General features: G+C 42.9%; 1 protein-coding gene across 1 annotated transcript in view; it reads right to left on the bottom strand.

Moving 5' to 3' along the window:
- LOC126184491 (uncharacterized) overlaps positions 1-14,737 on the bottom strand; it is a 1,094,025-nt gene that overhangs the window by 267,712 nt on the left and 811,576 nt on the right. Inside the window, exon 8 of the mRNA XM_049926884.1 lies at positions 43-248. Within this exon, the coding sequence (XP_049782841.1) occupies positions 43-248 (206 nt within the window). The remainder of the gene's footprint in view (positions 1-42; positions 249-14,737) is intronic.

Raw genomic sequence — 14,737 nt, 5'->3', positions numbered from 1 at the left:
GAGGGAATGTACTTGTGGTTGGGGCCGCTGGTAGATGCGTACCGACGCAGGGGTTGACCCAGAGCAGGCGCTGCCAGCCGAGGCAGTCGTAGAGCTGCGTGAAGTCTGTGCCCTTGCAGGCGCAGTTGGAGCGCAGCTCGGTGCCCAGGATGGCCAGCATGGCGTGCCGGCACTCGCTCGCCGGGCCCGCGCACTTCTTCGTCACGCTGTCCACCGCGCACGACTGCTCGTACGTCTCCAGCCGGTTCCTGCAACACACCCACAAACGTGTAGGCTGGCACACCGTTTCGTTATACAGGCAATTGGAGAATAGACGGACCACAAACCAGGACTACAGCTAGACATCTCGAGGGGCTATCAATAACCTCTGAACAGTCTTCGTGTGAACTATGCTTACATTTGTAATAATTCTTCGATCTTTGTATCTTGTGTTGCGTAAGACACGATATACCGGGTGATCAAAAAGTCAGTATAAATCTGAAAACTTTATAAACCACGGAATAATGTAGATAGAGAGGTAAAAATTGACACATATGCTTGGAACGACATGGGGTTTTATTAAAACCAAAATGTTGGATGGCGCTCCACCCCATATTGCTCGACACGTGAAAGATCTCTTGCGCGCGTCGTTTGGTGATGATCGTGTGCTCAGCCGCCACTTTCGTCACGCTTGGCCTCCCAGGTCCCCAGACCTCAGTCCGTGCGATTATTGACTTTGGGGTTACCTGAAGTCGCAAGTGTATCGTGATCGACCGACATCTCTAGGGATGCTGAAAGACAACATCCGACGCCAATGCGTAACCATAACTCCGGACACACTTTACAGTGCTGTTCACAACATTATTCCTTGACTACAGCTATTGTTGAGGAATGATGGTGGACATATTGAGCATTTCCTGTATAGAACACTATCTTTGCTTTGTCTTTCTTTGTTATGCTAATTATTGCTATTATGATCAGATGAAGCACCGTCTGCCGGACATTTTTTGAACTTTTGGTTCTAATAAAACCTCATGTCATTCCAAGCATGTGTGTCAATTTTTACCTCTCTATCTACACTATTCCGTGATTTATTCAGTTTTCAAATTTATACTGACGTTTTGATCACCCGGTACAAGATTCAACAGCTAATAAGGATGAAGCGAGTCGATTAGGAGAGAAAAGAAATTTATTGTCCAGCTCGATATAAGAAGGGAAAGTGTGGTGGGATGTTTCCTGCTGCGTCAAGGAATAGTGAATGAAGGGCAATGTGGGGAGTAAAATTTGTAGAGGGAGTTCAGAGTTTGACTACAGTACGGAGATTCAAGTGGATGTATAGAGCAATAATTAGTCAGAGATGAAGAGACTTGCAGAGGATAGACTAGGGTGGAGAGGTGCATCAAACCAGCTTTTGGACTGAAAACCACGACCACAACAACAAAGCATTTTATACCACATTGACATCCAAATGAGCTTTATTTTGACTGTGTGTGGGGGGTATGATTCCACTTACTTGTAACTGAACGCCACCTCATACTCCCACATACGGTTTTTAAGAAAATTGCGGAATCACTTCATTTTAAGGTGAGGGTTGGCAGGGACACTGAATCCTGGAGTCGTTTGTCGTTACCAGTGACGGTGGCGTGGCCCGCTCTTGATGTAGCTTAATTTTACGATGGCTTGGATTAGTGGTTGGATTATGTTAGGCTTCCATTGTAGTTAGTACATGTCTTTAACTGTTCCTCAGCACAAGTGTGTTTCTTGTGATAAATGTTGCTATACATTTATGAGAGCCATATATGATCAGGTGTGGTTTGATAACACGGAAGGTGCGGCGGTAAAGACAGTCCATGTAAACTGTATCCAGAACGAGTAAACATGTCTAAGTGAGGTTTGTAGCGTACAATGTGGCGAGTTTTCGATGCACTGAAGTAATATTTAAGGTTTTTAGCTGCCGAATTATGATACCGACCTTTGAAATGGCAATATATAATTTTTATGCGGTATTGTAAAGAACCTCCGAAATTGGGGTCAAAGAAATAACATGTGTGGAACTCGGTCGAATAGTAACAGGATAGCACCGCAAACCACTGTCCCGCCGTCTGGAGAAGACGTCCCACAAATTTCTGCCATACTATAACAAATGTGACAAAACATAGAACCCAGTTACGGCTTGTCAATTTATTATTGTGACTGTAATGTCAAGTGCCCAAAATGTTGACCATAAAGCGGTTCTAAACAGATAATAGTGCTCTTTGAATTTCATCCGCAATTATAGCAGCACTGGGCTGTGCTATTTCATGTTTTCTGGAGTCGTCATGTTTCCCTACAGACCTCTTGTTTTAAATTTCCCCACAGGTAAAAGTCCAGAGGTGTTATGTCTGGAGAGTGTGCAAATTTATGTTTCCCAACAACCGATCGAACTATCTCGCCATGCTCTGTTGAGATGGTATGTAAACACCTGTGCTGAGTGAAGGGAACATTAGTCGTGTTGGTACCATATGCCTGTTATGGCCATTGGGATGTTTTTCAATGACTGCGGTAGCATATTTTTGGCAACTGTGGATACTTGCGGCTGTTTAGAGTCCCATCAATAAAACAGGTTCTAATGATGGCGATTTCGATGGAGATGATTGTTATCTCAGTCAACGTGGAATTTTAACTTATCAGTAGTGCATATTCCGAAATTTGATATAACCGTAGTCTGTTAATGATGCCTCATCCGTAAATAAAATGTTGCATAGAAACACCGTATAATTTTGTAACTTTGTATAACACACGATCAAAAAATTTCCGTTCGAAGGCGGTACAGTCCAGGATCGGTACGTCGATCAGATCAAATCGCCTTCAGCTTCGAAGCAATCATCCCGATAATGCACTAGGTTGAAGATACTCATTTTGTAAAACGCCATGTCCTGCTGCGTGAAGAAGTCCATAACTGTCTGCTGCATATCCTCGTTCAACAGGAATCGGCCTTTTTGGAGGGACCGAAGGCATGATAATTGCAAGGGGAGAGATCAAGGCTATAGGGCGGATGCTGAAGTATCCCCATCTGAGCTGCCGTAACTTCTGCATTGCGAGATTTGCGGTATGGGGACTTGCGTCTTGTGTCGAATGGTCACCAGCACGGAACGTGGCGTACCATTCCACAGTGGTGGTTTTCGGCAGACACATTCTTCATTCCCCGATGGATGTCTACCGGTTTGCTCCTTTGGCAGCCAAGAAAAGAATAACAGTACGATGATCGCGTTTGGACACATTTAGTAATAACATCACCATAGATTTATCTCACCCGCGTCGAAAAGACACAAATGCTACACTAATCATTTGCCTAAATGTCAGTACTATATCCACGCATCACAGTCGCGTTACTTTAAGTATAAGCTACAACAACGGCCTCAAACGGGAAATTTTTGATCGCCCCTTACAATTTTCTTAGACATTCTTCAGAGATCTGCAACCGATTTCAAAAGTTGCTGTTATGAAGCTGTTGATAGAGCGAAAGGTGGTGAACATACTCGTAAATGCACTACAATGTAATATTCACAGAACAGTCCTTTAGCTGATCCCACTCGCACACTGAAGATGCCTCGTAGAGACACTAGGGTTATGTTAACACTACTGAAATCTTTATTATATCTGTCTCAGCAGTTGCTGGTCTTTATTGTTGGCATAAGTTATTCTTGAGACCCTCAGCTTCTTTAAAATTTTTCATAAAGCGTGCAAAGACAAATCGTAAGACCTTGGCACCACTAGAATACGTTACAGCATACAAACGCACCGCTGTTTAAAATCTTTGGTAACACTCGCCAAATACAGTAGGGCAGGCGTTTCTGGGAAATCTTATCTTGAGGGTGGAAATGTGGTTTGTGGAGCTGTTATCTTGTTACTTACTGTTTTATCAAGTTCCACATATGTTGTGTCGTTGAAATCCTATTCAAAGGTTCTTTCTAATGCTACAAAATGTTCTACAATTCCATTAAAAAACCTCTGTGTTATAATTCGGCAGTTATAAATGTTGTAAATTACTGAAGTACGTCAAAAAATTCGCCGTATTGGATGCTGTAATTTAGGGTAACTGCACGAAAGTATCTGGTCCGTATATGTATTTGGGGTGGCATGTCTTAGTTTGGAGGTGCCTACGAATGTACGTACGTATCTTACAGATCTCCTCCTAAACCACTAGACCGATTTCAACCAAGCCTCGTAAACATATCACCTACTGTCTGGAAACAATGGCTGCGGGGTAAGAACCACCCCCGTATCAAAGGGGCGGGGTGGGGGTGAAAAAGAAGTGTAGCCCATTACGCGTGAATACCCTCAGACTTTATTTATCCATTGTTTGGGAATGAGAGCACTTAGTGACTTGCAACAAACTTTACACATTATTTGAAACCTTAACTAAACCTTTTCTCGCTAACAACCAACACAAAATAATGAAAGGAAAAAAAACATCGCTTACTACATTTTCGCTGTTAAGGTACAAAACTAGCGAAACAGGCATGACGTTTTATTTTATTGCTTCTTTACTACTAACTATATTCTCGAACAATTTTTCAGACAGTATTTACATATACCACTGAATGTACCTGCAAAATTACGTCATTGTAAATACATAGTTCATGGTCCGCAGCTCGTGGTCGTGCGGTAGCGTTCTCGCTTCCCGCGCCCGGGTTTCCGGGTTCGATTCCCGGCGGGGTCAGGGATTTTCTCTGCCTCGTGATGACTGGGTGTTGTGTGATGTCCTTAGGTTAGTTAGGTTTAAGTAGTTCTAAGTTCTAGGGGACTGATGACCATAGATGTTAAGTCCCATAGTGCTCAGAGCCATTTGAATCAACATAGTTCATGAGATATGACGCTGTAAACATTAAGATACGTGAAAACTGTTTCCTCCTGCGTGACGTTTAAATTTATTATTAGCTTGCAATTTACTCTATCGGAACACATTTCGCACGAAGTATCCATATACGCCTATAAATGCACCTACAAAATTATATCACTGTAACATACATAGTTAGGAGATATGACGTGGCAAACATTCAGCTGAATGAAAACGAATCTCCAGGGCGAAATTCACTAGCGATACAGGTGAAATATGTGTACAGATATGTCCAAAATGCATTAAATATATGTGAAATACATATGACAAGTGCGTATACTGGAAAAGCAGTGGACGAAGAACTCATTCTAAACTTCTGGGCAGATTTCAATCAAACTTGGTACACATATTACTTACTCCCACATCTGGAATGTAGGGGTAAGAACCAACAACTTCCTATTGGTGTGGGGTTGATGACGTGGAAAAAGAAGGGAGGGGAAGAGATGGGCAGACTGAGAAGGGGAAGGAAGACATGGACAAAGATATCGGGGGGTGGGGGGGGGAGATGGGCAGAGAGAATGGGGAGGAAGAGATGGACAAACAGAGGAGGGAATAACATTTGGACTGAGAGAGGGGCAGAACGAGATGAAAAGAGGGTGGAGGGTGGAGGAAGTGGACAGGGAGAGGGAGGAGAAGGGAGATGGACAAAGAGAGGGGGAAGACCTGCACTAATAGAAATGGAAGAAATACATACCCGCGCAACGCTGGGTGCTCACCTAGTAATGAATACAGATAAATAAACAGCACAGCCTGTGCATTTCACAGCTGCTGTTAAAATGTGCAGCTGGCTCAGTGGCAGACAGTTATTTCTGGCACTCCTGCAAAACAACTCGCTTTATTTGTTCATGAGACCCAGAAAATATTAGATACAGGCTCCCAGGTAGATGCTATTTTCCTTGACTTCCGGAAGGCGTTCGATACAGTTCCGCACTGTCGCCTGATACACAGAGTAAGAGCCTACGGAATATCAGACCAGCTGTGTGGCTGGATTGAAGAGTTTTTAGCAAACAGAACACAGCATGTTGTTATCAATGGAGAGACGTCTACAGACGTTAAAGTATCCTCTGACGTGCCACAGGGGAGTGTTATGGGACCATTGCTTTTCACAATATGTATAAGTGACCTAGTAGATAGTGTCGGAAGTTCCATGCGGCTTTTAGCGGATGATGCTGTAGTATACAGAGAAGTTGCAGCATTAGAAAATTGTAGCCAAATGCAGGAAGATCTACAGCGGATAGGCACTTGGTGCAGGGAGTGGCAACTGACCCATAACATAGACAAATGTAATGTATTGCGAATACATAGAAAGAAGGACCCTTTATTGTATGATTATATGATAGCGGAACAAACACTCGTAGCAGTTACTTCTGTAAAATATCTGGGAGTATGCGTACGGAACGATTTGAAGTGGAATGACCATATAAAATTAATTGTTGGTAAGGCGGGTACCAGGTTGAGATTCATTGGGAGAGTCCTTAGAAAATGCAGTCCATCAACAAAGTAGGTGGCTTACAAAACACTCGTTCGACCTATACTTGAGTATTGTTTATCAGTGTGGGATCCGTACCAGATCGGGTTGACGGAGGAGATAAAGAAGATCGAAAGAAGAGCGGTGCGTTTCGTCACAGGGTTATTTGGTAACCGTGATAGCGTTACGGAGATGTTTAGCAAACTCAAGTGGCAGACTCTGCAAGAGAGGCGCTCTGCATCGCGGTGTAGCTTGCTGTCCAGGTTTCGAGAGGGCTCGTTTCTGGATGAGGTATCGAATATATTTCCTCCCCCTACTTATACCACCCGAGGAGATCACGAATGAAAAATTAGAGACATTCGAGCGCGCACGGAGGCTTTCCGACAGTCGTTCTTCCCGCGAACCATACGCGACTGGAACAGAAAAGGGAGGTAATGACAGTGGCACGTAAAGTGCCCTCCGCCACACACCGTTGGGTGGCTTGCGGAGTATAAATGTAGATGTAGATAGATGTAGAAAACGACCAAAATATAGCTCTACCGATAAATGTTTCCAGCTTTTCGTGAGAACGTAAAGAGGTTGTTACAAAAATATCCGAAACCAACCCACACACGAGAAAACTCTGCTCAAGTGAAACATTGCCTCCAGGAACACCAACAAATTTGCAACGCCTATTAAATGTGAATTAAGAGATATACATTTACATCCAAATTCTTCAGACCACAAGGAAGTCCACGGCAGAGGGTATTTCCCTTTATAGCATGTATTATGTTTTATTCCCTGTACACACCCGCATGGAGGCGAGATGAAGAATGGCTGCTTAAATGCAGGCTACACACTGAGGTGACAAAAGTCATGGGTTAGCGTTATGCTCATATACAGATGACGGTAGTACCACGTACACAAGGTATAAAAGGACAGTGCCTTGCCGGCCGGAGTGGCCGAGCGGTTAAAGGCGCTACAGTCTGGAACAGCACGACCGCTACGGTCGCAGGTTCGAATCCTGCCTCGGGCATGGGTGTGTGTGATGTCCTTAGGTTAGTTAGGTTTAAGTAGTTCTAAGTTCTAGGGGACTTATGACCACAGCAGTTGAGTCCCATAGTGCTCAGAGCCATTTGACAGTGCCTTGGCGGTGCCGTCATTTGTACTCAGGTGATTCATGTGAAAAGTTTTCCGACGTGCTTATGGCCGCATGATCGAAATTAACAGACTGTGAACGTGGCATGGTAGTTGAAGCTAGGTGCGTGGGACATTCAATTTCTGAAATCGTTAGGAATTCAATTTTCCGAGATCCACAGTGTCAAGAGTGCCTCGAGAATACCGAATTTCAGGGATTATCTCTCACGACGGACAAAGCAGTGGCCGATGACCTTCACTTACCGATCGAGAGCAGCGACGTTTGTGTAGAATTGTCAGTGCTAACAGAGAAGCCACACAGTGTGAAATAACCGCAGAAATCAATGTGGGACGTACGACGAAAGTATCCGTTACGACAGACCGGCTGAATCTGGCGTTAATTGGCTATGGAAGCAGACGACCGACGCGAGAGCCTTCGCTAACAGCATGACATCGCCTGCAGCGTATTTCCTGGACTCGTGACCATTTCGGTCGGACCAAGACGACTGGAAAACCGTGGCCTGGTCAGATGAGTCCCGATTTCAGTTGGTAAGAGATGATGGTAGGATTCGAGTGTGGCGCAGACTCCACCCTTCCATGGACCCAAGCTGTCAATAAGGCACTGTGCGACTGGTGGCTCCATAATGGTATGGGCTGTGTTTACAAGAAAGGGACTGGGTCCTCTGGTCCAACTGAACCCCTCATTGACTGGAAATGGTTATGTTCGTCTACTGGAAGACTGTTTGTAGCCATTTATGGACTTCATGTTCCCAAACAACGATGCAATTTTCGTCGGGTCATAGTTGTTCGTGACTGGCTTGAAGTACATTCTGTACAATTCGAGCGAATCTCCTTATGTCAGTCTTTATACAGTTTGTTGCGGGACCTCGACTGTTCAGTACAGAATGTCGAATCAAAACACCTTTCAACCGTCTAAATTTCCAATTGTTATTTTATTGAGCAACCAGCTTCTGCGATCGATTGCGCCATCTTCAGGCTCCCTGACCAACGTGCAGGAAGACTCACATCTCTGGTCCAGTTGAAATAGGGGCCAGCATTCGACGACTGGTATCCATAGATATTTGACACAGCGATACACTTGCTGACTGTTCATTCGAGCGAGCGATATGGCTAGCCAGATCTCCCAACATGAATCCCATCGAACATTTATTGGACATAATCGAGAGGTCAGTACGAGCAGAAAATCCCGCACTGGCAATAATTTCGCAATTATGGACGGCTATAGAGGCAGCATGGCTCAATATTCCTGCAGGGGACAATTTTTGCACAATTTTATATTTCTGAACATTTAAAGATTGTCACGATAGAAAAATATTAAAAAGCTGATGTTTGTTTTACATGAACTGAAACTACCAGTTCAACACGCCCGTGTTCAGTGCTGTCCGTGGTTTCCAGTTGACGTCGAATCAGAACATTTGGAGCCTCAGGTGAGTTTTGGTTCAGTCTGTTCAAGCACATGAACCCACAGAGAAAGCGCAATCACGCATCAGAAAAGTTTCATCACTATAATGAAAAGCTGTTGCATCATCTTAAGACTGATGTTTGTACCCAATATTCGGTTCAGTTTTAGTACGGCCACCCTGTAGCTCTGAAAACCTTACTTTTCCCTTACCGCAAGAAAAACTAGTTATATGCGGCTAAATCTAAGGAGTGACGAGTCAAAAAATTAACGCCCCGTCAACTTCGACGTCATTAGAGGTAGAACACTACCTCATTTGGAGAAGGTCGAGAAATGAGTCCTCTGTGGCCTATTGAAAGAAACATTCTAAAAGTGGCCCAAAGAGATATCGGGAAAACATAAATGGAAGTGGAAAGGAGATTACAACTGTACTAGCTAACGAGTGTAAGGTACACCAGTGAGTCATTCATCGGATTATATGAGAAACTGGAGCACGAAACCCAGCAGAGTATTTCAGGAAAGACGCTTGAAGTGAAGAAGTCAGCGCCGGCCACATGTCCGTGGGTTGACAACAACAGAGGGGAGTGAAACTGCTTACAAGAAACTCCCAAAATCAGTTTTTACGTTTCTGGAGTCGTGAAATGTCTGCTTGTTTTATTATGAAAATGAAGCATATGGCTTGGCATGCTGAGTCAGTGATGAGGTGTCTCGAGTAGCTGCCGGTTGTGGTGCACGTCTCACCAGACGAGTCTCTGTACCTGTGACGGCTGATGGCAGGTTCCTGCAGAAACGTCGTTTGGTTTGAATCCAGTTAATTCGATCTGTTAATGGTGGCCGCCATAAAGGCGGTCTTGAAGGACATTTGTGCTCCTTCATAGTGATAATGAACCCTTCATAGTATGGGGTACTGTAACATGAGGTGCACCATTACTTTCTGAACTTTCTCGAGTGGTTATTCTGGAGAATTCCACTGGGCATGGTTTAGTCTGGTCAATAGTTATTCATTGTTTAGTTTTCTAGGAGACTTCGCCTCTAGTAAATGATAGCAGGTTTTGGTATCTATGGAAACGGCAATTATCCGAGGTCGATAACGCGCGCTAGGCGGTTTAAGTTCAAGCAGTGGAGGAAATTTTCATCACCAGTAGAAAAGAAAAAGAATTAGGATTGTTGGCTGGGAAACTCCGAGGGGTAAATTCAGTCACTTGATTGGATAGGGGTTTCTTGCTCAGCACGCAATTACACTTTTCCTTGCATTGTTTGGGAGTTGTGTCTTAAGCGTATCTGTTAAGTATAGGTGACTTAAATTACAAGATCCACAGTTCGGCCCTAAGCGTCATGCGGTGTCGATCGACCGCCGTGTCTTCCTCTGCCTATGGTATCATCTGATGCTTTATGGAGGTGTGTGATTTCAGCAGACCCCTATCCCAGCCATTGATAGCTTTCCGAGCCTCGGAGTCACCACTTCTCATTCAAGTAACTCCTCGCTTGGTAACACGAGGCTGAGTGTACAACGGAATGTACCTGGTTGGACTGGGAGTTACTCAGCATGGCAGCCATGCATACAGACCGCTTAGTTACGTAGGCGGAGAGGTGTAGTGTCATCTTTTGTGTTGTGTGGTGATGAGAGAAGGGAGACCCCACAAGGTCCATTCCTTTCGAACAACAACAAGCCGGACAGATCGCCATCAGCAGTATCACGTTTCTTCACACCACGACACACTGCAAGGAGTTTTGGAATGTCATTCAGGACATAGGTGCAAAGTTTAGTGTTCAGCAGTCTTGCGCTACCATCTCTCCTCCTCTTGCCAGGCAAATAATGGCGGTGATAATTTCTACCGCAACTGCATTTCGACCCGGCTAACTGAGAGTGAAGCATCACTGCACAAGTGTGCGTTAGCGATCTCGGGGTACTGTCATCACTGTTTGGTCGGTTGAGGGGAAACGGGCGGTGGTTCACTGATTCTGACCACTAAAGTACGCACAAATTTCCTGTGTTAAATAGTAAACCTCTCCACAGCGTGTTATTTTCGAAAAACATGACGCACCTAAAAAGAGCGTGATTTGCACGTCAGATCTGGATGTTAAGTTTGCCGGTCCTTTGGTACTTTCCAAGATTAAGAGCAACATATTGGCATTGGGTTTCATCCCCTCCCTTTTTGTCTAATCGTCATTCATAAAACAGACACGATTATGTAATCGGTGCTCGCTCGTCGGATTAACTTGGACTTTGACATCCACACTTCGTCAAGGGAAACTGCCAATGTGTGCCAAGAAAGATAATTTTACGAGGATTTCTGCACAGATACTTCGTCCACTTCTAGGTTACACTGCGAAATGAGATAGAGGGCATCCAAACCAGAGTACACACGTCGATAAAGAAGAAGAACAAGAACGAGGAGGAGGAGGGAGAGGAATTGGAGGATGAAGAGGATGGAGATAGCATTAGTATAAAGACGAAGGCTAAATAATACCTTACAGTCAACGACGTGTGAAGGCTAACGTTCTAATAAAAATATTTGTCTCTGCAAAAGATTTGATGATGGGAGAGACTGGTGGTTTTCTGAACCATGGATGCCTCGTTTCGTTTGTAATTACTATTGAGTGTCTGTAATTAAATTTATATAAAGTTTGAAATTATTCGCAAACAAACAAAGTGAAAGTGCCGGCAGCGACTGGGAGCAGTGTATGCCCGTTGTGAGAAAAATACGTTATTATTTTCAGATGAAAAGATGTACATTTATTTATTGGCGCATTCGGAAATGGAAAAAGAGGGCATGTGTGTCTTTCTGCAGGCGGACACTAACGCTGAAATCAAAAATAAAATGTTTTTCCTTTTCATCATTTTTCACTTTTTATCTAGCAAGTATCTGATAAGGGAGTCATGTTGGGCAAATCCTATAACTTCAGATTACGTATATACATTCAGATGTCTTTTCGTAATGAATTCGCACGGTTTTCTTATTTTGTCAGTTCTACATATTCCTCAAGTAAATTTTTCCCAGAAGATGTGATGGTGATTCAGTGCTACATTATTTTCTTATTGTTACTGTCGTGTTCCTATCCATCGTTGAAAACTGTAAATGTAATGAGCAACTTCTACGAGGAATGCTATATGTTACTTCATATTCAAAATGGAATTTAACTTTCGATAATAAGCCCTAGTCCTTTACCGAGATAGTATTATGAACGTGTTACTTGTAGTCGGACGAAACCGTTTTATAGACTCCAAAGGCGAATGCTTTTCGTGAGATATATCACTGGCAGTAGGAAATCATGCGAGGTCCTAATGAATGCCATAATTAAATTGTGAATAGTTTCCAACAAAGGTCCCACGAAAGTAAAGGCTAGGGCAATATTTCTCTTCTGCAACGACATCAGGAGTTATGACTTGCTTAGTCGTTAAGAATGAGGAACAACGAGAATAACTTAGTACTGTGAAATTTTCCGTTTTCATAAAAAAAGTTCGAACGGACGATCACCTATGTTATGGCAAAGTATACACGAAAGAACAAAGGTTTTACTCCACGGCGACATGAGGGCTAGCAAGAGCTCTAAAGGTGCGGCCACGAAGTTGGCGGCACGTTCCCATCTGTGTGTCGCACACAAAGTGCTTCGCTTTTCCGGTCGGGAGGAGTCGGGGGAATGGGAAGACGAAGATATTGGACATCTCCTTCCAGTCACGATGGATCCCTGCAGTCCAATGTGCTGGAACTCATTTGCAGAGAAACTTGCTAAACAAAGCGTGTAGAAACACTTGCCTAGTTTAATGACCTGCTGCGTTGTCTGTTCGAGTGGAGTGGTTGCAAAACTTAGTGTATTACGGGTCCCTCCCGGTGATGTCTCCGAACTGCTCAAAACACATTTCGAATGGACTACACAATTTCGAATGGACTACGCGGCTCTGTTACGTATAGTAACAACGAACATAGCTATTGTAATAGTCGATTAATGTTTAAAGAACACAAACTAAGAAAAAAATGGTATGTACGATCTTTGTAATCGATGTGTCTGTGGGTAGTTGCTTATGTTTGCCCGTTATCTTTGATGATGAATTTAATGAAATTTTATATGAAACGTTTACAATGTAGATCCGTTTGTTGCATTAAAATGTCATCAGGGCGTTGTATATCTATCGAGAGCACACGAGAATTAGCGAAAATAATCCATGTGTATTCTTCAATCACTTATAGAACGATAACCACAACGTAGTACGAATGGAGCTGGCAATGAAAATTTTACACTTATTACCTAAATGATTAGAACGAACGTACTTGAACAGATAGAAACTTACATACACACAGTACAACGCTCTGACGACATTTTAACTGAACAAAGGTATTTAAAACATAAACATTTCATACAAAATTCATAACCAAAGATAATGGATTGCCACAGACAACTACCCACAGACATATCGATTACAAAGATCACACATACAGTCTGAAATGATAACGTCAACACACCATAGCAATTGCAAACATATAGCACCTTTGTAAAATCAGTCAAATCTGATGAAAAACCTCAAATTATAAAAATTACAAGAGAGAACCGTTAATAACAGGAGCAAACCACAAAACAGCTTGTAGCATAAGAGTCCTAAACCTTCATCACTTTGTAATACAATATAGTACTGGGCGATAGCTACCACTAATGATTTATAGGGACGTATGTGTCAAATCTGTATATTATTAACCAAAATTTTGATCACATAAAAATGCTATGTAACTTCCGCAGATGCCAATCTAGCCGAAATGGATTCATCACAATAAATACATTATTGAATTAATGTATCAGCAATCAGGATTTTTTACATAATGCCTCTGATAGATATCTTCTATGCTACGGGCCCACTGGATTGTAAAGTACTAGAAATATTTCGCGTCTTATTAAAGCCCATGAGAAATTATTATAAGGATTTATAAAGAGTATAACCTTACTGATTCCTACGGCTATGCAAATTCGTACCTCTGTAAGGAGCAGCCTATAAAATGCTGAAATCGTCAAATAAGCTCTAAAGCATCTTAATACGTTCGTATACATGGTAAACCAGAACACCGACGACAAAATTTCGAAGGTTGTTCAGGAATATTTTCTGAGTATTTTGATGTAATGGATCCGTGGTCTCCAGGGGTTCCTTCCAGAAAATCTTGTAACTATCGTCCACGAACTACAGGCATGGTTCCGATGTGGTGGCTTGCATGCCTAAACAACACAGATAGCCGTTCCACAAGTGCAACCACACCGAAGAGGTTATTTTGGACGACTCATACTAAGAGTGCAGCCGTTTCAGTAGTTTCAGAGGCACACTATAGATTACTGACGATCTGTTCTTGTAAAATTGACGTACATAGCCTAGCTACGTTGGTATTGCGGACGGCTGAAAGCAAGAGGAAACGACAGCTGTTAGTTTTCTCAGAGCATGCAGCGCTACAGAATGGTGTGATGATGGCATCGTATAGAGAATTTAGAAAGAGATATGGATTCCTTTAAGTTAGATACTGTGGGAATCAATAAATTGCGATGACAGAACAACAGTACTTCCGCTCAGGTGAGTACAAAGTTATCAATAAAAAACCAGATGGGGTAATTCAATACCAAGTCTAACAATGACCAAGAATATAGAAGCGCAGGTAAGCTACAGAGCAGAACAGTGAACGCAATATCGTAACAAAGGTAGATATAAAGCAACACTCGCCACAGTAGGACAAATTTATATGTTTACAAGCCCAGCAGATGAACACACTCAAAGAATCTGTGGTGAGATAAAATAAATTATTCAGATTGTTAAGGGAGACGGAAAGTTAATTTTTGACAGGAATCTGATGATAGGAAAAGGGAAACGAGGAAAAATAGTGGGAAAAATGGACTATGGTGA

Source organism: Schistocerca cancellata, chromosome 4, assembly GCF_023864275.1.
Source record: "Schistocerca cancellata isolate TAMUIC-IGC-003103 chromosome 4, iqSchCanc2.1, whole genome shotgun sequence".
Lineage (NCBI taxonomy): Eukaryota > Metazoa > Arthropoda > Insecta > Orthoptera > Acrididae > Schistocerca > Schistocerca cancellata.
This window is presented reverse-complemented; position numbering and strand designations above follow the sequence as displayed.